We start from the raw sequence: 23,186 nt of genomic DNA, 5'->3' as shown, positions 1-23,186 counted from the left end.
ATGGCCATGAAATGTAATGTTGATTTCATATCTCTGGTGTGCAAATGGTCATTAACTTTTGTTTGACCTTAGGTGTAGAACTAATATTAAATTTGCACAGAAGGTTACTCATTATGGTGGTCTAGTTTCCACAAAGAAAATAGTTCCCAAGGGTCTTAATGCTGGAAACCATTTCTCAGATCTCAAATAGGAAACAGGACCTCTCCCCACAAAACGCAATAATATTTCCTCTTATTCTGCAGAGTTTTATCAAGGAGCAGCAGATAATAGCTATGGTAGGACTCTGAAATCTAAACAGAGCAAAACCAGTGTCAGTAAAAGAGCAGACTGACGCAATTAAAAAACGTAGACTTGGTCTGTCTGACACCACATTACAGACAGAAAGGTTCATTTGTGTTCAGTTCCTCTCCACTGTAACTGATTGACCTCAACAGGGACAATATCTCAGCTTAAATAATTGTCAAACACAGGAATGCTAGTATCATAGGACCATTGTTATTTCAACAGTATAATAATATCCAGTATACTAAATGATGTTCTGGAATTCATTCATATTAGAGAAATGTCTTCATTATGATTTTCACATGTATTGTATATCTAAGTTTTGTTTACCAATACTTTCTGACTGTCCAGTCTCAGCTTAATTCTGTGGTGAATTACTTACCATTTGCTCCACATCTGACTGCCCAAATTCCACATAATATGATTGGTTTCAGAGTAGCAGCCGTGTTAGTCTGTATTCGCAAAAAGAAAAGGAGTACCTGTGGCACCTTAGAGACTAACCAATTTGAGAGCTGTAGCTCACGAAAGCTTATGCTCAAATAAATTGGTTAGTCTCTAAGGTGCCACAAGTACTCCTTTTCTTTTTACATAATATGATTGTGCTCTACAAGGACTACAACTGAGAAACATACCTCTGACTAAACAAGCTTGGCATTTTATGCTTATTTTGTAATACAGACTCAGCTATTATTGATCCATTTGGAATTTGTAAGTCTGATTCTTCATTGCCTTGCACCTTGTGTAGTCATTTGCTGCACTGCAAAGTGAGTGTACATTGCTCCCTATGCACAAGTGTAAGATTTGCACAAATATAAGATTCTACCTATTTCACTCAAGAAGCAAAAGCAGTGGAGAATCAGGTGCAATAACTTTAAATAATCCCACACTCTTATAACTATGTGTCCATACACTCTAAACATACGCATCTAGCCAGTACTGTTAGCCTCTCATTCTCCTGAGCATTACATTTAAACCCAGAGAACTCTGAACTGCACTGAATGCTACTGTATCTTTAAAGAATAGTGTCACCTGACAACTACCGGAGCAGAATGCATTTTAGCAAAACTGTGGAAAGGTGGGGGAGAGACCATTAACTACTGGTCACAGACATGCCAAAGCCACGAAAAAAAAATGCAGAAATTGGACTTGTTTTTGGCTTAATTGGATTGTGAGTTGCTTGTTGGCTAGTTTGTGGCTTGTTGCTTCTTTTTTTAAAATCAGCTCCCGGCAAGCAGAGGCAAGGGGATGGAGAGAGTCGGGGTGCACAGCGGGCCCACCACAGTCCCAGACTGCACGGCGGGGGGAATCTAGTCAGTGTTGGGGTTCTTAGGGATTGGCTTGTTTTGGCCTTCCTTTGAAATGGGACTAGCTTGATTTTTGGCTTATTGTGAAAATCGGGGTGCTTATCTACCGCGTGAAAGTTGGCAACTGTGGATGGACATACGATATCTGCTAGCAAGCAGAGAGAGAGAATGACACATGGAAATGTTAGAACAAGAGATTGAGCAGACTATAACACAGGGGTGGGCAAACTTTTTGGCCAAAGGGCCACATCTGGGTGGGGAAATTGCATGCATGGCCATGAATATAGGGCAGGGGCTGGGGTGAAGGAAGAAGTGCAGTGTGCAGGAAGGAGCTCAGGGCAGGGGGTTGGGGTGCGGGGTACAGACTCTGGCCCGGCACTGCTTACCTTGAGCAGCTCCGGGGTGGCAGCAGTGTGCAGCGGGGCTAAGGCAGGCTCCCTTCCTGCCCTGGCCCCATGCCACTCCCGGAAGCGGCCGGCACCACGTCCCTGCGGCCCCTGCAGGAGGGAGGGCAGACGGCTCCAAGCACTGCCCTCGCCTGCAGGTACCTCGCCTGAAGCTCCCACTGGCCGCGGTTCCCCATTCCCGGCAATGGGAGCTGCAGGAGGAGGTGCCTGCAGGCGGGGGCAGCGCACAGCCCTCTGCCCTTCCTCCCCCAGGGGCCACAGGGACACTATGCCAGCCGCTTCCAGGAGCGGTGCGGGACCCGCGGCGCCACGAGGGTGGCGATCCCACGGGCCGGATCCAAAGCCCTGACAGGCCAGATCCAGCCCACAGGCCGTAGTTTGCCCACCTCTGCTGTAACAACTGGTGTGAGGTGAAATACTGCTTCTATTTCACATAAAGCATTCTGCATGCTCAGTCTGAAAACGAAACAAAGAGGATTCTGAGTGTTTGGAGAAGAGAGTCTGTGGGTTCCCCCACCCTCATATGTTTATTTGAGCGAATGCAAACAAAACATCCACCCAATAACCTCTTTTTGGACCAACACTGACTATATTTTAGTTCACAGTCAATGAATTTAAGGCCAGAAGGAACCAGACAAATCATACAGTCTGACCTCCTGAATATCACAGGCCACCAAGGGCAGCCAGCACCCACATACTAAACCATATAACTGAAATTAGACCAAGGTATTACAACCCTCAGGAGACTAAAACTATTATGTGCCATAGGAAAAGAATAGGAAGAACTGAGATGCACCAGTGCCCGAAGACCCTGCAATGGCAAGAAACTGATCAAGATGAACCTGGCAAGCGAGCCGTGCCTCACACTGCAGAGGAAGATAAGAACTCCCCAAGGTCATGGCCAGTCTGACCTAGGGCGAAATTCCTTCCCAGCCCCACATATGGTGATCAGTTAGACTCTGAGCATGTGATCAAGAACATCCAGTTAAGCACCTGAGAGAAAGAGTGCTCAGTTCCACCTCAGAACATTGGCCTACCCCGTCCAATGCCCCATCTCCAGCTGTTGCCATCTCTGATGCTTCCGAGGAAGGAAACCAAAAAAACCCCATAAAACAAACACACTCCTAACACAAAATACTTCGGGGGAAAAGATTTCTACCCCTGCAGGTGACTATCTGAAGCCTTGAAACATGAGATACAGTTCACTGTTGCCCACTCTGTGATGCTATGTATGAAACATGTGTCATCCACATAATCTTGTTGCAATATTAATTTCTTATGCACAAATTCCTTATAAAATGTGCCAAAAGATTTATCCCAGGAGTTTCAAATTAACTGCAAAATCAAATAAAACAGGACCAAATTCTTCCTTGGTATAACTCCGCAGATTTTACTGAACTTACTAGAGCTCTCCTACGACTTTTTTAATACCCAAAAATTGTGTGTGATTTACATACCGTTAAATATACATAGGAGAAAAAAGGGTACAGCTTTGTTGTTTCAGTGTATGATAAATCTATCACGTGTTACCCAATGGATCTTTGAGCTCACAGCACAGCTAAGGGTTGGAGTGATGCAGATGCAGAGTATTAAGGACATTAAGACCCTGATAGGAAGGAACACTTCATGTACGCTTAACTGGATGATGCAAAGAGCTGCATTCTTTGGTACTAAAGGGAGCCACGTCCAAACTTTGTGAACCAAAGGCAGGTCTACTGCAGTGAATGACCTTTCCAGAATCATGCAGGAGCTTGGGTCAATCTAGTGCGTGTTCCCTCAACTACACAAACAACTTTGGTGGCTTGAAAAGGCCATTTCAGACAAGCCAATGTGTCTGCCCTTTACTTCAGGACATGAAATTGTTTCAAGTACAATATTGCTGATTGTGTTTTTAGCTGCACCTTTTATTTAGAGCTACAATGCAGCAAAGCTTTTGAGAAAGACCTGCAGATTTTGCTATTTTTTCCAGTTATGATTCCATAACCGTCAGAGTGGAACACCAGATGGGTGAAGGGGAGCTTAAGATGACACTACCAGTACCTACCTAAGGTGGGGCACTCCTAAGTCATTGTTTTGAAATGGTGCTGAATGTTACCTGAAGCGAACATTTTTATGAGAATCCTGTCTTATCCCACACACACTTCTAAATTTGACCCTTTTATTTAAGAACTGAACATCTGAAGGAATTGAAAGGTGGAGTGAAATAAGGTCCTGACTAAAGAATATATAAGTCAGTGCACTGAAAAGACTCCTTAAAAAAAAAAAAACACAAAAGGCAGTAAGGTTTTATAGATATCAAGGTCACAAGTTTAACCTTTTCTCATCTGTTCAAACTTTTCCAGTTTTCTCCACAGGGCAATAAGTACACCATACTTACCGTATGTCATTGCTATTTTGTTCCATAAAGTGGAATAAATTTTTTCAATCCTCACAGACTTTCAGCTACATAAAAAAGCCAAAATGAACCAGGTTAATTTCACACTGCAGGTTTTGCATCTGTCTTCAGCTTTTAATGTACCGTGGCTTGCAAGAGTATAAATTCAAAAGGAATTTAAAGTGTTTCAAGCCTAAGCACATACACTGAAGTTTTCCATATTCTATGCATTGATCTTTGGTCACCGATTTTGGCCAATATCCTCTACCTCATTCTGAAATTTAGATAGGTGAAAATCTACTTGAAATTGATGATTTTTGTGTCCTATACAATGCTGACCTTACAATCAGTGTTTAACAAGTAAATACAAAAATTACATATTACAGATTATTTACATAACACCATTATGTTCTTATGACAAATGAAAATTCTCTTAAAAACTATTCAGTTAAGAGACTGTTTTCTTCAATTTTTGGAAAACAGCACATTATGGGAGCTACCAGCAACAAACAATATTCTAAATAAATTAATAATTCAAAACACCAACATTCCTGTAATTTAAGGCTGAGAAAGGTTCTGCCTCTTTTACCTGATTCCCTAAGAAGACTCCAGTCTCTCCAAGGAAAACAAGACTTAATTCATCTATCTATTTCTAAGGTTAATAGACAGGAACAGCAGCAATTTTCATGAATGCTTTATATACCACAAAGAAGAGCACAAACCCATTTTTTTCCCTTGCAAGGCACCTTTACAATGAGTTTTAATCTAATCAAATAAAACTGTAACAATGGTGTCTGGGCACTGCAATGCTGCTGAGATATTCAGTTGCTACGAGTGGTGAAATTTAGTCTTCCTTTTTTGGTTTCAAAGATACTGGCTTAAAACACTGTGTGTGCAGAATTCCAAAATATCTATCTTCTTGTACCATGTCAATCACAAGGATATCTGAGCAACATACATATATTGAAATGAATGTCACAATAAATGTCTCTCTCATTTTCTTTCTCCTGCTTTGAAAGGAGTGGTGTTTTTTGTTTGGGTTTTCCATTTTTGCTTCTACCATTTGTGAATTGCCCCCTAGTTTTGTCCCTTTCCTCGAGTAATTTCCTGGAAGACCATAATCCTCTTCTCAACGCCCTAACAGATTTATTTATTTACTGGTAACACACATTCCCCATCAAGTATGGTCCGGTATTGACAAGAACATGGTGCCTCTTTCCACCATGGATATAAGATATGAAATAGTCCTAATTACTATCTTATATTTTCTGGGTAGAAGATACGAAATAGTCATAATTACCTCTTTTCATATGTTGATGAAACCTCTTCTACCATGAGCATGTACCACGGCCAAATCTTATTTAATTTTTAAAACAAAACAAAACAAAACAAAACACAACCGGAAAAAGAGTGGAGTTCTGATAAATACACACATTTCCTCTAGGCACCCAGAGTTAATATTCCCCCTGCCCAAGCACAGCAAATATTATTTACCTTTTTGTAAAGCAGGCTACAATGTTTGCACAAAGAGTGCTGTATAAAAGCAGACAATGTGACCAAGTGATTATTGCTATCAGTATCATAGAAAAACAACATCAGAGTACAAATCAGCCAGTTTTGCCAGCATAATTAAACCACTGTGTGGGCACTTCCACAAATTAAAATCACTCAGGGCCAAATTCCACAGTCCTTTAATCAAGCAAAATACCCATTTTTTGCCCTAAACAGAAGTGCTAACCAAAGCTCAAGAGGAAATGTTTAGGGATACTGCAATAAAAAATACAATCAACACATGGGCTTCTGCAAAACATCCGTGTCTTGAGGGGTTCAAATCCGTAAGAATCTTTTAAACAGATCTCTACAAAGAGAAGCAGATTCCTTCATGTGTTCAAGTTCCAGTCAGTACATAAGGAAGCAATACTGCACCAGCCCTGATTTGCAGTAGAGTAGCCACGGGGCTGCTCTCCCTTACATTAGTGGCACATGCTCCCCCTACGGATAAGCCCTGTCTCACATCAACATGCCACCTACATCAGGATGGGAGTGAGGATAATTAATGCAGGAGCCAACTCCACTGGTTTTATGCCAAAAGAGAATCTGCACACAAATCTTCTTTGTCTGACAGTTGGTGGTTTATTTCCTGTAAACATGGTATTTTGAACAAGGTTAGAAAACTATACGATGGAAAGATGTGGGGCTTTCAGATCTTAACATACTGTAAGCTCTCTCTCCGGAATACTCTGAGCTTTATCAGGCAAGACACACTGAGAAAGCAATAAAGCTTATCAATATAAACTAAGAGTCAAGACTAGAGCTAATGGCTGTGACCTTAACCATCAGCAATAAAGTAAATAAGAGTAAACAGCTATCCTAATTCACTCTTCCCCTAAAACAATAAGAATGTTAACTTAATTTACACCTTACAATAATGCCTGACCCTGCAATACCTCTCCATACACTACTCCAACATAACGCATTAAGAAATGCAAATAGCAATGTTACTCTTTAAAAACAAAAACAAGCATGCACTAGTTAAACTGACCACAGGAGTAGCTTTTTGCAAATTTGAGCTGCCATACCAAATTCTTAAAATAATGCATTAGAAAGGCCTCGCCTACCCTTGAAAATTCTACCAGTATTACTATTTCATTTAGGGATAAGGTTGCCAGACATCCGGTTTGAATGGAATGCCCGGGAAAAGGGACTCGGTCAAAAAGGTACCGTCAACCAGGCTGTTAAAAGTCCAGTTGGCAGTGCAGCAGGGGCCCAGGGCTAAGACAGGCTCCCTGCCTGCCCTAGCTCCGAGCAACTCCCGGAAGCAGCCGCCAGGTCCTTGCAGCCCTAGGCGCATGGGCAGTCAGGGAGGCTCCGCACACTGCCGTCGCCCCGAATGCCAGATCCCATTGGTCGGGAACCGCAACCAATGGGAGCTGGGGGGTGGTGCCTGTGGGTGCGAGGGCAGCACACAGAGCCTCCCTGGCCACCCATGCGCCATGGGACTGCAGAGACCTGGGGGCTGCTTCCCCACACCCCGAACCTCCTGCCCCAGCCCGGAGTCCCCTCCCACACCCAAACTCCCTCCCAGAACCTGCACACTCCCAACACCTTGCCCCATCCCTGAGCCCCCTTCTGCACCCCAACCCCCTTATCCCCAACCCCACCCTAGAGCCCACCCCCCACACACACCCCAACACCCTGCCCCAGATCAGAGCCCCCTCCTTCACCCCAACCCTTCGTCCCCAGCCCTAACCCAGAGCCCACACCACCAGCCAAAGTCCTCACCCCTGCCCCCGCCTGGTGCCCTCTCCTGAGCCCCTCATTTCTGGCCCCACCCGGAGCCCTTGCCCCTTCCGCCCCCCCCCCACACACACACACCTCAACCCTCTGCCCCAGCCTGGAGCCCTCTCCTGCACCCCAAACCCATGTCCCACGCCAGTGAAAGTGAGTGAGGGTGGGGGAGAGCGAGCGACAGAGGGAGGGGAAATGGAGTGAGTGGGGGTGGGGCCTCAGAAGGGGCAGGGAAGGGGCAGGAGAATTCGGTTTTGTGCCATTAGAAAGTTGGCAACCCTATTTAGGGGTATGAATTTTTTTAAATGGTAAAATCCCTAGAGTGTGGGTTGCACTACATCAGTGTAGTATAGACAAGTCCTAAGGCAACATGCTCTTGGTGGCATTTTTGCTGTCACTTTATATCACCTGAAAGGAGGTGGATAGAAGCAGCAAAATATACCCAGCAAACAAGGACATAGCAAATCATTTAAAAAAAAAAAGGGGGGGCCTAAACAAAGTTGGCAGTAATAGGGAAAATACACAAAGAAATTTGTAATCCACGATCTTGTTAACAGAAATATCACAACATTCAAAATCAAGAACTGTGCATTTGTAATAAACAAATAAACATTATTACATATAAATATAAGCAAACAGAGGACTTGAACTGTGCTTAACTAAAGCAGCCCCAAACAGTTCACACTCTCAGCAACTATTCTGCCTTTACACTTTATCAGGTGGGATACCAGATGGCGGGAACACCACGGTAATTATATAGTGTTGATACAAGAGGCTCTTCCACCACACAGTCCTTTAATGGGGAATGAGATTTTGTATTTCTTGCTTTCTAATACAACCTACATTTTAATAAGTCAACAATGAAGAATCAAATACTTTAATAAATGACAGAGGAGCACAATGTTACAAAGCCCCACTAAGGACCAATTGTCTGTACTCACCTGACTTTCTTGCTTTCAAAGCAATGACAGCAGCTAGTTCTTTCTGTACCTAACACATGAGAAAAAGAGATGATGGTTAGAAATATATAATTAAACAGAAAAATGCGGTATCGGCAAGATACAGCAAATTAATAATCTTCCAGATATTCATTGCATATAGAATAATACAGATGTTTCACTAATTTGTTTCTTCTGTTTGGTTTTAAAACCTGACCCATGTTTTCCAGCAATCCTATTTTTCTTTCAACTGGGAATGCTGTGACTTTTTTGTGATTTTAGTTTCATGTAAATTTTGCATATTCCGTAGAGATTAAGCCATTCTGTTGACTGTGGCATTTGATTTATTTTCTCTACAAACTTCTTCTCATGTATGTACCTAAGGCTTCCTCGCCTCTCAGTCAAACGTTTGTTTTTCCCTCTGTGATTGCACTGCAACTCCGTGTTTGCTTTGTGACTCCAGGGGCTAAGGTGAGTTCTCTGTGCTGGAGTTGGGCTGAGGTTTTGCAAGCATATGCTATGTATTTATTTACTCAGTAACATCTCTTCATATCACCAACTCAATCAGCTCTTCACCTCAAAAAAGATTGTTTTAAGACCAAAGCTCTAATGGTAATTAATATTATAGGGTGGTATTTTCTTTCTTTCTACCCTCATACAGGAGAAATACACCAGTGCAAAGCACACCACACCATCTAAATCATGATCATCTCCTCCAGTATTTACACATTTTTACCTCATTCCATTTAGTCTGTCAGCTCTTATTTCTTACTGAAGAACAGGGATGGTCTTGCAATGAAGACACTGGTCTACAAATCAGGAGATCAGAGTTCCATTCCTGACTCCACCACACCCTTCCTGGATAACCCAGGGCAAATCCGAATTTATTTTTGCCTCAGTTTCCCCATCTATAAAATGAGGCCAGAAATATTGATCTACTTCACAGGATGTTGTGAGGCTTAAGTTAATTCATTGGCAATGTTTGTAAAGCTAACATGCTTTGAAATCCACTGATGGAAGGCACTAGTGAAGTTTAATTCATTATTGAGTTAATTATTTTACAGCTTCCTGCAGGAAAATATTATTTCTGGAGGAAGAAAAATCTGCAATATTTCCCACTCCATCTACAAACCCACCAGTTTCTCCTCATCCTCCCAAATGAAACACAAAAGAGGAAAATCTACCTATATCCTTTTTATTGATCCCCAAACCCAAAACACAGATTTATTACTTCTAAGATGACTCTCTTTTAGAAAGCATTGAAGATATAAAATTAATTCAAAAGCATATATAACAATCCAATATAAACATAATAATGCTCTTGTAACCTGCACAGTTTGTCAACTCTTCCCTACAGAGAAGGGGGGAAGGAAAACCCAAAAGGCAAAACACCAACTAAATTTTCCGTTGTCCAGTTTTTTGTTTGTTTGTTTGTTTGTTTGTTTTTTGGGGGGGGGGGAACCAACCTGAAACTTTAGAAAAAACCATTTATTTGCAAAAGGTTCCCATCTGAAAAAAAGTTTGAAAAATTTAAACCAGCTCTATTACCACTATTCTCAGTAAGATTCCTTTTGCCCTCCCTCAGACCAGAAGATAAACAGTGAATGATTATTTCATAAATAATAAAAAGCACAAGTTTGAGCATACCCACTCAATGAAACAGAAATTAATATTGAGCTTAAGAACTTGATCCTAAAGGTGCTGAGCAATCTGACTCATGCTCCATCAAAATATTTAAACTATGTGCGTAACTTTAAGTATGTGAGTAGTCCCATTGACTCTTTATTGCTCCACAGCTTGGAGCAGTGATTGTCACAGTAAGGGGAAAGTATAAAAAAAGACCTTTTAACTGTAGACAAACGAAGAATACTCAATTGCACTTCCAGAGATTCTGAAAATTATCCCTTCTTCTCATCCTGCTCATCCACAAAATAATAACTTGCCCCCTACTGCCATAGAGAAATACATGTCTTCCATAAGATATTCTTGGCCTAATAGGGAAAAGCCAAGCCAAGTTCCAACCAGAATTCTTCACTCGTTAGGTTAATGTCTACAGATGAATTCCTCTACTCAAAGAAGAGCTGGAACAGAATCAGGAAACACTCTGGCCTGTTCTCCAGCACACACAGTTTCAGTTACTTCGCTAGCAGCCTCTGCCTCCACCCTATGGAGAACTTTACATGTGTTATACCTTAAATTTATTACATAATTAGCACCATGCAGCTCATGAATCTCTTTTAATGGTCCTTTCTTGATCAGTAGACAGACTCATGCGAGTGGAGCTTGAGCTAGTGCACTAAAAATAGCAGCTTGGACGTTGTGGCTTGGGCAGCACCTTCACAACTGAACACATCTCATTGGCCTTCGTCTAACCAAAAGCCCACAAAGGATTCAAGCTAAACAAGAAATATATGAATATTCTCTGTAATGTACAGAGCACAACACTGGGAACAAAACTGTGAATATACAATCCTCCTGAGCAGGAACAGGACAGAAGAATAATATTTTGTATGAGTTAATACTTGTAGCTGGGTCTAAGAGTCACTAAAACTGTTTCTAGGCCAGTAAATGCTTTTGGGCAATCAGAGAGGTAATTTTGTTAGTCATACATTAATAGGGTACAAGCTGCCTTGCCATGCATAGAACAGCACCTGTTTCTAGTCAAAAACGGAACTGAATGATGAGTGACTGGCAGAATCTGTACACTCAAAAGACAGAAAATGGTGTTGCAGTGCCGGTCATTTACAGGGTAAAAATTATAGAGTTGGGGGCCATTGAAAGATACAATTTCTTCACCTGTCTAGCAGCTACCTGATGTCTTGTATATCTTAGAGAATTAAAGATGCAAGACATACCCTTAACGCTATTGGAAATGCAAATAAAGACTCTCACCTATGCCACAGACTGAATAAAACACAATAATTACCAGCAGGTAAATAGTTCAGACACAGCATGGGCCTACAAACTAAAGCTCACTAATGGCAAAATTCTAATTATATAAATTTTTATAAAATCTTCGCTATCATAGAATGTTTTTCTTAACTGCAATTTAGCTTCCTTTCTTGGCTTGTTCCCTCCTTGCTCCCTATTGGCTTTCATTACCAGGTATTGTTTCTTTTGGAAGTTTTTGCTTTCTCAGAATTACAGTACAATTTGCCTTCTCTTGATGACTCAGCCACTCTGGAACTGATTAGTTAGGGAAATGCACATTTGTTTTAAACAATGGTTAAGGGGGCTGTAGGAGATAATAGAGATAGCTATGGTTAAGAATGCCAAGTTTGGTGGAACTGCAGGAAACAACTGCAAATGATTTTGTTTCCAGCAGAATGGTTACTTTAAAAAACAAACAAACAAAAAAAAACCCACTCTAAGAGCAGAGACCTTTGTAAAAGACATGAAACTAACTCTTAAGGCTTGTCTACACTTAAAACACTACAGTGGCACATCTGTGCTTCAGTGTAGACACTAACTGCATAATCCTAGGTAGGTAATCCACCCCCCAGAAAAGTGCCACTAGAAGAATTTGTCTGTTGACCTAACGCTGCCTACACAGGGGTACAAGTCAGCTCATCTACACCACTTAGTGGTGTGGCTTTTTCACACCCCTGATGGACCTGGTTAAACTGACCTAATTTTCTAGTGTAGACCAGGCCTCAGAGTGCTAGTCTCACTCTTCCCCACTCCCAAAACATGGTATTGCTCTGTTCTGTGATGGATGAAGCAGAGTCTGTCAAAACAAATGAATCTAGTCTATCAAATCATTTGCTCGTATTATCAGTTAAAATGAGCTACTACCAATGTTGCCAAGCCGAAGTCTATATAAACCTACTGACATGCAGGCAGTTAAAGTGCCTGAATGGATACATTTACATTGTGTAACCTATTTAGTCATGAATTTAAGCATAATATGCTAATTATCTTTGAGTTTTGAGAAACATTCCAAGGCATCTAATACTGTTTACACGTCCCATTCGGCTCCCAAAAAGAAGCTTCTTTACTGTGTCCTTTCACTGACTGTTCAAACCAGAGCACTGTGGGAAGTCTGATATGTGTTTATATTGCAAAGATCTTACACCACCTGCTCTTAGAGGTTTTGTGATGAAGCAGAGCATTAGGATGTTTATATAGTATATCTGTGAAGCACAGTTTCCTCATTCTTTGAGAAGTCACCAAACAGCACAGTCAGAGAGCATACATTGGATATACTTTGTATTTTTAAAGTACAAATTAAACTTTTGAGTTTTTGTGCCTTGTTGCCTAGGATAACCTGAGAGAGAACATTTCATGCAAATTCTCATTTTCAGATTCTGAGAGGACAGTCAGCCTTTCTTACAGTTTAAACTCACATTCAAAACATTAACACAGAGAAGACTATTTCAAAAACTTTTGAAAAAGATGTAGAGGTGGTAGCATAAGTCCAATAGATAAATAATTTTTAAAAATGCTCATAGTTCTGACTGTTTAAGTGCACTGTCTCTTTTTGTTTGAGATTCCCCAAGTCTGTCCTTCACTAAATCTAGAAGATCCCACATATATACCTGATATTTATTTTTAGTTCAATAGAAATTTATGTAGGCACTACCTTCTTAACTACAGCCACTTAGGCTCCTGCTCTTCCATGTAGCACCAAAAACCGCAGTGGGTGCAATAACAAAGTAAAATGTTCAAAAGAATGGTCTTTTTAGACTCTTTAGACATACAGGAGGATAAGCGAGCCTCTAATCTACATAATTTTTTTTTTTTTACATCCGCATTGTTTTCCAACATAGGATACCATTTAGATAGCATGTTTGGTTTGTAGTGGCAAACTTGACACAAATTATATATTCAGTAGCTCAATTTCTTATGGTAATTTATAGGCACAGCTACTGCTTGAAACATGCATTTTAAATTAAGCCCAGATTAGTCTCCCCAACAAGACATGCAAATACCAATTTTGCCTGAAGCTGTTTATGCAGAAGTAAGATAATAGCTTGCCCATGTGTATTGGGTGAATGAATGTTATCCAGAGATTTCATTCAGTGAAATGGAGCACGGGAATTGGGTACCCCTCAGAAATGTCAAACACATTTAAACTGAAATAGCATGTATAATATGCCCAATGAACACAAAGTCTAGGGACTATGGGACAAGTCCCGAGAGGTTCTCAGCACCCTCAAGTCCACTTGACTTCCGTGGAAACTGAAGGGCCTCAGCACCTGATAGGATCAGGCCATTTAGAAGACGTAAAAGGCTCAGTTGAGGCTAGAGAATTATTATTTTTTAAATCTAGATATGTACATTTTTTTCATGCAGCACTTCCAGGGGGTTGCTGGCTTGCTTCTGGTCTTAATCCAGTAGAGAAAAGCAAGTTTTTGGCAATACCTTGTTTAGTGTCCACACAGCTAGTGGTGTGCGTGTGCACGCATGTGGTTTTTTTTTCAGATTCTGAATTTCCAGACCTAAATTCAAAGAAACTGCCTTGATGACACCTTGTCACCATTGAGCATTTTGAGACATGGGCACTTATCACCCTTTCTCCTGAACCACAAACCAGGTAACAGTGAAACCATTTTTACTGAATTTTAACTATTTTTAATGAAAACGTCACACTAATATTTTTATGGAATATAAGTGATTCATGAAGGGTGAGTATGTCATACACCATGTTCCCGGAATATGGAATGGTACATAGGGTGACATGTACATTGAAACCACCATCACATGAAGTATGGCCACAGTCATAGTGGCATCAAATACAAGAGAACCACAAAGAAGATATTAAGTTGAGGATTGCTGCATCTTCTCACCTTAAGGCTCTGCTCAGCTGTACTCCTGCCTACATCTCCCCTATCTTTCTCACTTTAACTCTAACTTCTGTGGTCCCCCACTTTTAAGTCGCTTCCACCGCTCCTGGCTCTGGGCACTCCCCCTCTCTGGCCCCATCCTCCCCCTGTTCTGGGGATATTCCTTGGAAGGGGGAGAAATGTCTCCCACGAAAGCTTATGCTCTAATAAATATGTTAGTCTCTAAGGTGCCACAAGTACTCCTGTTCTTTTTGCGGATACAGCCTAACATGGCTGCTACTCTGAAACCTCGCATTCTCTGAGTACACCAATGAGTGGAATAGAAAGATGAGGAAGGTATTCTGTTGGATATTTTAAAAATGAAATCTCACTGAAATACTAAACCAGATGAGCAAAGTTCATTAAGCTCTAGTTGGGGGGAAAACCTGTAGCAATAATAGCCTTAGTAATAGGTCATAACATAAGCAGAGAGCCAATAAACCAACTGCCAGAAGATACAGTTTGAATGCGAGTCAGAAGCTATTTTGCATACAGACTCTTTCTACATGAAAAAAATACCGAATACCACGGGGTGCGGGGGGGTGGGGGGAAATCACAGAAGAGTGCATTCAGCAGTGCAACCCAAATATATGGAAAAGTTCCATGGCAGGTTCAAACCAACCAAGTGCATGAGTGGGCAAGGCATTTGGGTGTTGGACCAGGGAGGGGAAGAGGCAAGAGGCAATAACACTAATAAAACAGACCAGGGACCCAAAATGTAGACAGCACACAAACCACCATGTTCTAGGCAAGACACAAGAAATAAAAGCCATCATTTACATCAGTAGCAGAAACAAAACTTTGCTTAGACCTAATAAACCTCCAGAACAGACACCTCATTACTGTCAGTGACATCCAAGCTCAAAACAACCTGTAAGATACCACCGAAGAAGCAAAAAAATATTTTGTATGTAATCTCAGCATGACATGAAATAATGATCTGTCACTCATTCCTAATGGAAATGTGGACTCAGACAAATCCTTATCCCCAGTTTGATCTGCTCAGTAACATACCTGTTGGAGGAGTTTGCCTTTCCTTTGTCTGTATTGGATCAGTCTGCGTGTGCGTGCGCCTTTTTTTTTTTTTTTTTTAAATGTCCTGTGAGGGCCAAGGCTGATTTTGGGTAACTAAAAACTGACTTTGCTTAACTAAAAGTTAAAATAAAGAGCTTGTGAGAGTCAGCAGGAATGGTAGTATTGCAATGTCCTACAGTTCTATGGCAACTTGAGCTTTCTGCTGACTTTAAGGGTAGGATTTCCAAAAGCTTCTGAATTGTTTAGGAGCACAAATCCAAATGAAAATCAGTGCTACCTTTATTCCAAAATCACATAGGTACTTTTGAAAATTTCATCTTTGTAGCACATATAGATTATTATTTCTGGTGTATTCATCCCCATAAGTGTTAAGGTGCTCTATGGGCAAATAGATCGCTGTGCTTGTCCTGTAGTATTTACAGTCTGTTTAGGTAAAACATGATGAATTATACTAGCAGACACTGGGGGATAAGGGTAAGGGAAAAAAGGATGTGAATGTGATGTTACCAACTTGTGCAATTGTATTGCAAAGTAGGGCTGGATTCAGGCAATCTGAGGCCATGGGCCCCATGTCATAGTGTGTCTCCTGTAGCTCCACCCCTGTACTTCCCCACTTGGTGTAGCATAGCCATAGAACTCCCCGCTTCCCAGAGCGGCAACATCCAGAAGTGGCAGTAGAGGTCCATACCCTTGGAAGCAGCAGGGTCAGTAAAAAGGGTCAGCTATCCCCTCCCTAGAGTGCAGGGGTGCTAGTAGGAGGGGCCCTCAATCCTTATCCCAGCTGTTGGAATGTATCTGCATGGCTGGATCAGTTCTGTTGCATCTTCTCCTCCTGCCACATACACAGTCTTCTGCTGGGGTGGTGTTGGTGGGACCCCACAGCGGGTCTTTGAATTAACACCCTGTTGAAATGCGTGGGGCAGTTTTTTCCCAGCTGTCATTTCCGGCTCTCCACATACTGAGACTGATGTCACTGAATGGCCTATATTTGGTTCACTTTTTCAAGTTTTTCTTCTCAGCCATAAGGGCTAGAAACCTTTTTTCTTTTCACTGAAGACTGAGAGTCTGCTGTAATTACATGGCTCCAGGACCTAGGAGCCTGGGCATGAGACTAGGGTGCCTTATTCTGGCTCTAATCATGAACCTTCAGAGAGCTATGGGAGCTTTTTGTTTTGCTTTTTTTAAAGTCTCATACCATCTCAGAATCCTGGACTTCAAAACTCATGAAATTTCCCTTTTTCAAAATGGCCTCCATCTTTCATTTCTTTCATAGAATCATAGAGTATCAGGGTTGGAAGGGACCTCAGGAGGTCATCTAGTCCAACCCCCTGCTCAAAGCAGGACCAATCCTCCATAGTTGCCCCAGATCCCTAAATGGCCCCCTCAAGGATTGAACTCTCAACCCTGGGTTTAGCAGGCCCATGCTCAAATCACTGAGCTATCCCTCCCTCCCCAATATGCCCTCAGCCAAGATGGTCACTGTACATGCAGACTTTGCATGTGGAAGACTGCCACCTTCAACTGTTTTCAATAATACTCAAGTCATGTTGCCTCAGGGAAGTGGCCACGTCTTGGACTCTACAGCTAGTGGGCTGGACAAGAAACTATGAGGAGACAAGGGAACATAAGAAGCAGGAGACAGCTTGAAGAGGAGCAGGGGAAGGTTGAGGAGTTGTGCCAGGGAGTCTGGGGTCGTGCATGAAGAGACTGAACGAGGAGCAGGGGTTGTAGCAGGTGAATGGAGAAACTAAGATGCAGGCAGGGAAATGTGGATTAATGCACTTTCTCCCATGCTGCCTGCTATACCTGGCACTGAGTCCGTGCCCCAGGCTGTCTACATTATGATTTAAAGGTGTGATGTTAATTTGAGGTAGTTAGCTCAATCTAACCTACCAAGTTCCTGGCTGCACCAGGAAAAAAATAAATAATGTGTTTTACAACAAGATAGCTAAGACACAAAATCCTAGCATAGACAGGGCAAGCTGTAATCTTACTTTGATGCAACTTTCTGAGGTCAACCCTGAGGGACATCCAGTCTCACAATAAGAGAAACATCTGGCCAAATTCCTCTCTCTTTTACACATAGGCCTTGTCTACACTGCCATGATAAACTGATCTAAGTTACGCTACTTCAGTTACGTGAATAATGTAACTGAAGTAGACGTAGCTAGAACCACTTACCACAGTGTCTACACCACACTGTGTCAACAGAAGACACTTTTCCGCTGATTTACCTTACTCTTCGGAAGGAGATGGAGAACAGAAATTGACAGGAAAGCGCTCTCCCATTGATGTAGCACATCTTCACCAGACCCGCTAAATCGCTGCCGCTGCATTGATTGCAGCAGAGCCAATTTGGCTCCATAGTGAAGACATGCCCTAAGTGTAAGTGAGAAAACAATTGCTCTGACCAGTGAAACTAACACACCAATACACCTCCTCCTGCCCATGACTTCCTTAAGAGATAAAATTGTAATTTCCATTATGGCCATTTGTCCCACTCAGACACTGTTTTCATTTGAAAGGATCCACAACTTAATAATATTTCAAATGGGATCAGTACAAACTTTGATGTGATAATCTTACCGCAGATGTGAGGCGGGCAAGAATTTCAGCATTAGTCTCTGCTGTGTCTTCTATTTTTTGACCAGGCCTTAAAAATACAAATAAATAAAAGTTATCCTTATTTTGTGATTTTCTTTGGAGAGCTCTTCATTCCTGGAAAGCAAGGTGGCAAAGGATCACAACACGTCACTGAAATAAAAAGGGCTTTTTTGAGTTTTTTGCATCAAAATGAAGAGCATAACGTGAAAATGACAATAACTGTATCAGTAGCACCAGAGTAAACCCTTTCTCATTGGTTGTCAAGTTTTCTTTTGACAAAAATCATGTAAAATGTTGAAGGACTGCTCTTCAGATCAAAATATGAGATAAGAGTTATATTCTAGCCAAGTAAGTGGAAAAGGAGGACTTCCTTATCTCAGTTGCGCATTCAAATGTGTATTTTGATCCACTACAAGTGTATTCCATCATCATTTTCTATATAGGAAGAACTGTTGGACTATTCCAGCTGTCAAACAATATGCTTTGTTAAAAATGTGAAGGGCTGTCTTTTATAGAGCTGTGGATTCACAGATATAAAGACAGAGGATTCCAGAAATCATTGACACATGAAGCACTGATATTTAATGAAAGCTAAAAGAATTATTATTAGACACTCCAAGTCAGCAGTGAATGGGAATGGCATTCAGATTGCAGTGATTTAACAAGTATGGAAGAGGTTACGTTACAGCAATTCAGATGATAAACAGGAGCTAGAAAATGAGCAGTGGAAAAGAGAAGAGAGTGTACAGATCCTTTCCCCCAGTCCGTAGGGCCCTATCAGAGGCCAGCCACAATCCAAAGGTCCAGGATTAGGCAAAACTTCCACACTTCCCAATGGGTGCAGTGAAGAGTGAAGGGCAGGGCTATCCCCTTGATTTTTTCATTAGTATTTTACTCCTCTCTACACTCCTTTTTCAATCTCTCCAGAGTTGTTTTTCATTTTGCCTGGTCTATCAGTTCTCTAAAGCACTCACCATAGTGCCTTTAACTCCATTTTCACTCTCCTTTTAACTGGAATTTTTTTCTCCTCTTTTTCATCATTTTCCTACCCAAATCCAATAAAGTCTGAATTAAACTTTCCAATCCACGCTGTTCTAACTGGTTAAAATTAGGCAAAAAAACAAAAATAAAAAAAAATAAAATGTCTTGTTCTTAGTTCATTTATACATTTTTAATTAGTGCCAGGTTTGTGCCATTGTACACTGTATTAGATTCTATTGTACAATAGCATATGTGTAGTTATATTATTCGTTTGCAGGGATTGTTTGTGTTCTTCTATTTCCAAAAATAACTGCTAAACCAAAACACAAAAACAGATTTGTTTGGTACACACAGAAAAGTATTTACTCTGCCCATACATTTAATTGCATTTCCTTTTAAGCAGAAGGGTTACTGTGTGTGCCAACTGAAGGTCCAAATAATTGTACTTTTCTTTTATGCTATGTAAGGTCTCTCACTGAAATATTTATTGAATCTCATAGAAGCCTTACTGGAAATTGAGAAAGATAGAAATCAATCTGGTGGGATTATTCACACAGGAATAAAAAACCCTTAAGATATTTATTTTCCATTCTCTTCAACTGAAGCATGGTGTGCCTGTAAACTACGCAGTTATACTAAACTGCAGCTGGTGTAATAAATACAGATCCCAGGTATTAATGGAATATTCGGTCTTAGGGTAAATAATTTAATTGCTCTTATGCTTTGATGTGTTTAAGGAAGCAACATGTCTCGTATATGCAAATGGCACATTGTGGTTGATGCATCTAGGGTCAGAATATTTTTCTAATTAAAACATTTTATGTTTTCTTACAAATGAATTTATTTTGAGGCAAGCATGTACAAACTAAAATGGTAATCTGCATTTGAAATCACAATTTTTAAAATGGTCCCGAAAGCTGCCATTCGAAGTCCAACAACAACGGTATTTAATTTTCTACAAACGTTACTAGCAGCCAGAATGGAAGAACAAATTTGAAATGGAGTCAAAATGTGATGTTTTTAAATACAGAACACTTCTGGCACTTCTGAGAGCCAGTGTTCCCCTAAATACTTGGCCTATCTGAAGTATGACTCCAGGAGGAGGGGTTTTTCTAGAAGTGATGCCAAAACATGGCAGCCTCAACCAGCAGATATGGCTGTAGATATAATTTACAAACCAAAAGTATCAAGGAGTACCAGCTATTTCCATTTTAGTCCATCTCCTGTTTTAAACAATACCCCAAAGGTATACCTGAATACATTCCTCACACACTTGTGAATCATTAATAACTAATGGATAAACTAAATAAAAGATTTTCCCAGCTTTCCAAGCTTAAAACAATTGCTTTCCAAATACAGAATAGTATGAAATCAGAAATTTGGTTCTTTCTGAATTATCAGAAAGTGACTAGGGAGGAAGGATGATAAGGAGTGGGGAGGTGGAGGAGAGAAAAAAAAAAAAAGATAAGACCCTCTCTACCTCTGCCTCCAACGCAAATTTAGTGTCATTTTCTTTCTTTATGAAAATGTGCAAAAATGGTTGAGACATTTTTAAGTTCCATGAGAGAGGAGGGAAAAATGTTATTTTTTAAAAAAAGTGTCTGAACAGTTCAAATACTGCTGACCTTGGAAGAAGGGGTTAAAGCCAGGGCTCTGCCAGCATGGACCCTGAGAGCTGTTACAGAGTTGAGAGAAGGCTCCTGTGCATGCTTGCAATGTGCCCAAAGCTATGGCAAGGTCTCTGGTGCAGAGCTGCTCAGGGGTGTAGGAAAGGGTTTCTCCCTCCTGCATGTTTCTGGAGTGCCATAGGGTTACAGTGGGGAAAACCATCTGAGGACACCTGCACATATAAATTAAGAGCGCAGAGGAGCCTTAATTTCCTTAAAAATGAATATGGTAAAATATGAAGTTAAACTATCACCTCAGCATCTAGAAAGGTGAGAAAGGACTGAGGAAGGACTTCCTGATGCACACAAGGGAGCTCTACTCCGATACACCTTAGAAGCTCGGCAGCTCATAAGGTTTGCAGGAGAGCTGCTCTACTGCAAATTTCCTAAGGTATTTAGGACAGGGGCTGACTCCTCACATCCTAAACCTGTACAGGACAGGATGTGTGTTTTGGTTTTAAGCCAGCAGAGCTTTAAAATTCTGGAGAATTAAGTTCCTTTTAAAAATTCCTGCCATCTTTTTTCCTCGGGGGGGGGGGGGGGAATCTAAGAAATTCCATACACAAAACTAAGCAAAAATGTCAAGTCTGCCCAGCTAAGAATTCAAAAGTCAAGATCAAAATGAATTAAATTTGAAGTGAGTTTTCCCCATGTGCATTTGTATTACACTACCGTGCTTTATCACATGATCACTTTTTTCAGACAATACAGGGTTTTCTCCTACACTTGTAGGTATACATTTATAGCATCTCATAGTACTGTGTACTCTGTATGGTAAAAAAACCATGCACAATCCTTTATATGACAAGTTCACCTAAAAGTATACTTATGATACACAGTACTACAGATTAAGGGCCAAATTCTAGTCTCACTTACACCAACATAACGTCGATAATAATTTCTACTGATGCAATTACAGGATAGGATAATAGTTAAAATTTGCAGGCATGGGTTGAACACTTCAGTTCACAGCTAAATTATCTTGGTAGCTAACTACTTCATCCACTTCACTGCACCTTTGGAAGGGTGCGCTGCTGTTTATAGTACATGAATGGTGACAACATTAATAAAATACATTCCTTGTGGTTCATTCTGAGGATCTGGCACCAAGCTATGGTAACTGTCATCCCCAAACCCAAGAAACCATCATATTGGCTCAGATCACTCCTTCACATGCTGTACAAGCTTACAGAGAGAATAATATTGGCGAGGATCCTGCTGCTTGCAGAAACAATGTTACCAAACGAACAAGCGGGTTTCCGACCAGGTGCAGCTGCACCAACCAAGTATTAGCCTTAACACTACACACAAGTGAGATTCCAATGAAAACTCTGGACTGGGGCAGCTTTCTTAGACTTATCTGCCACTTACAACACCATATGGAGGAATGGTCTTCTGAAAGCCAGCAAAATTATCCCATGCAATGCAATGATAAAATTCTTCTGAGAAGTTCTGACCTGTCGTAGATTCCTTGGTGACCAGGTCAGCAGGCTCAATGATGGCCTGCCAAATAGATCAGTCCTAACACTAATCCTGTTTAATATATATACCAGCACCCTTCATCATACACCACCACAGAAATTTATCTATGCTGATGACATTGCTCGGACTACACAGGCAAGGGATTGACCTACAATAGAACAAATCCTAACCATGGACCTTAAAACCAGTGAAGAATATTTCTTATATTGGCGGCTAAAACCAAACTCCACTCAGACTGCATTAGCGTTTCATCTAAACAATTGAAGGGCTACAGCAGAACTGCATGTGGATTTCTGTGTCCAGCTGATAAGAAATGATCCCACCATGAAATATCTTTGTGTGACATTAGATCAAACCCTCACATATCACCAGCACCTGAAAAATATCCAGGACAAAATAAAAACACATGTACATTTCATCCAGAAACTGGCAGGAACAACCTGTGGGAGCTGATGCAAAGACTTCACAGAACTCTTCACTGGCCACAAACTTTACAAACCTCTTCATTACTCTGCCACAGAATGCTGTTCACCCATCTGAACACACAGTTTCCACACATCACTTGGCAACTCTCAACACCATTATGTGGATCATTATAGGCATAGTAAAAATCAGTGTCACACAACTGTGGTTTCCAATATTAGTGCACATCCTCCCCCCCCAAATTCATCATGACATGAGAATCCTTTGGGAGTCCCATCATATTTGAGAATACAAGGATCTCCCAATACATGAAGACCTAAATAATATAGAAGACTCCAATTTAAATCCAGAAAACCGTTTTGGATTGCAGTTTAAGTGTTTGAAGACTTGGGGTGTTCCCCTGGAGATTAACAGCAAGCAAGGTGGAAGCATGTCAATGTCCTGAATGAAGACCTCATCAAGGGTCCAAATGAAGAACCCAAAGGTTTTTCACTCCCACAGAAAATACGGTCCATTATGAATAACATCCACGTGACAGATGTGCCTACTTGCTCCACAAATGAAAACTGACACCTG

General features: G+C 41.1%; 1 protein-coding gene across 3 annotated transcripts in view; it reads right to left on the bottom strand.

Annotated features, from left to right (window-relative positions):
* Window positions 1-23,186, bottom strand: part of RAPGEF5 (Rap guanine nucleotide exchange factor 5) — a 223,964-nt gene that overhangs the window by 140,007 nt on the left and 60,771 nt on the right. For all 3 annotated transcript variants that reach the window (XM_074945792.1, XM_074945793.1, XM_074945794.1), the window contains exons 6-7: window positions 18,040-18,106; window positions 8,597-8,645 (exon numbers count right to left, since the gene is read on the bottom strand). In XM_074945792.1, the coding sequence (XP_074801893.1) occupies window positions 8,597-8,645; window positions 18,040-18,106 (116 nt within the window). The remainder of the gene's footprint in view (window positions 1-8,596; window positions 8,646-18,039; window positions 18,107-23,186) is intronic.

The sequence above is a fragment of the Natator depressus genome, chromosome 2 (genome assembly GCF_965152275.1).
Source record: "Natator depressus isolate rNatDep1 chromosome 2, rNatDep2.hap1, whole genome shotgun sequence".
NCBI lineage: Eukaryota > Metazoa > Chordata > Testudines > Cheloniidae > Natator > Natator depressus.
Note: the sequence above shows the minus strand (reverse complement) of the source record. Positions and strands in the feature narration are given on the sequence as shown.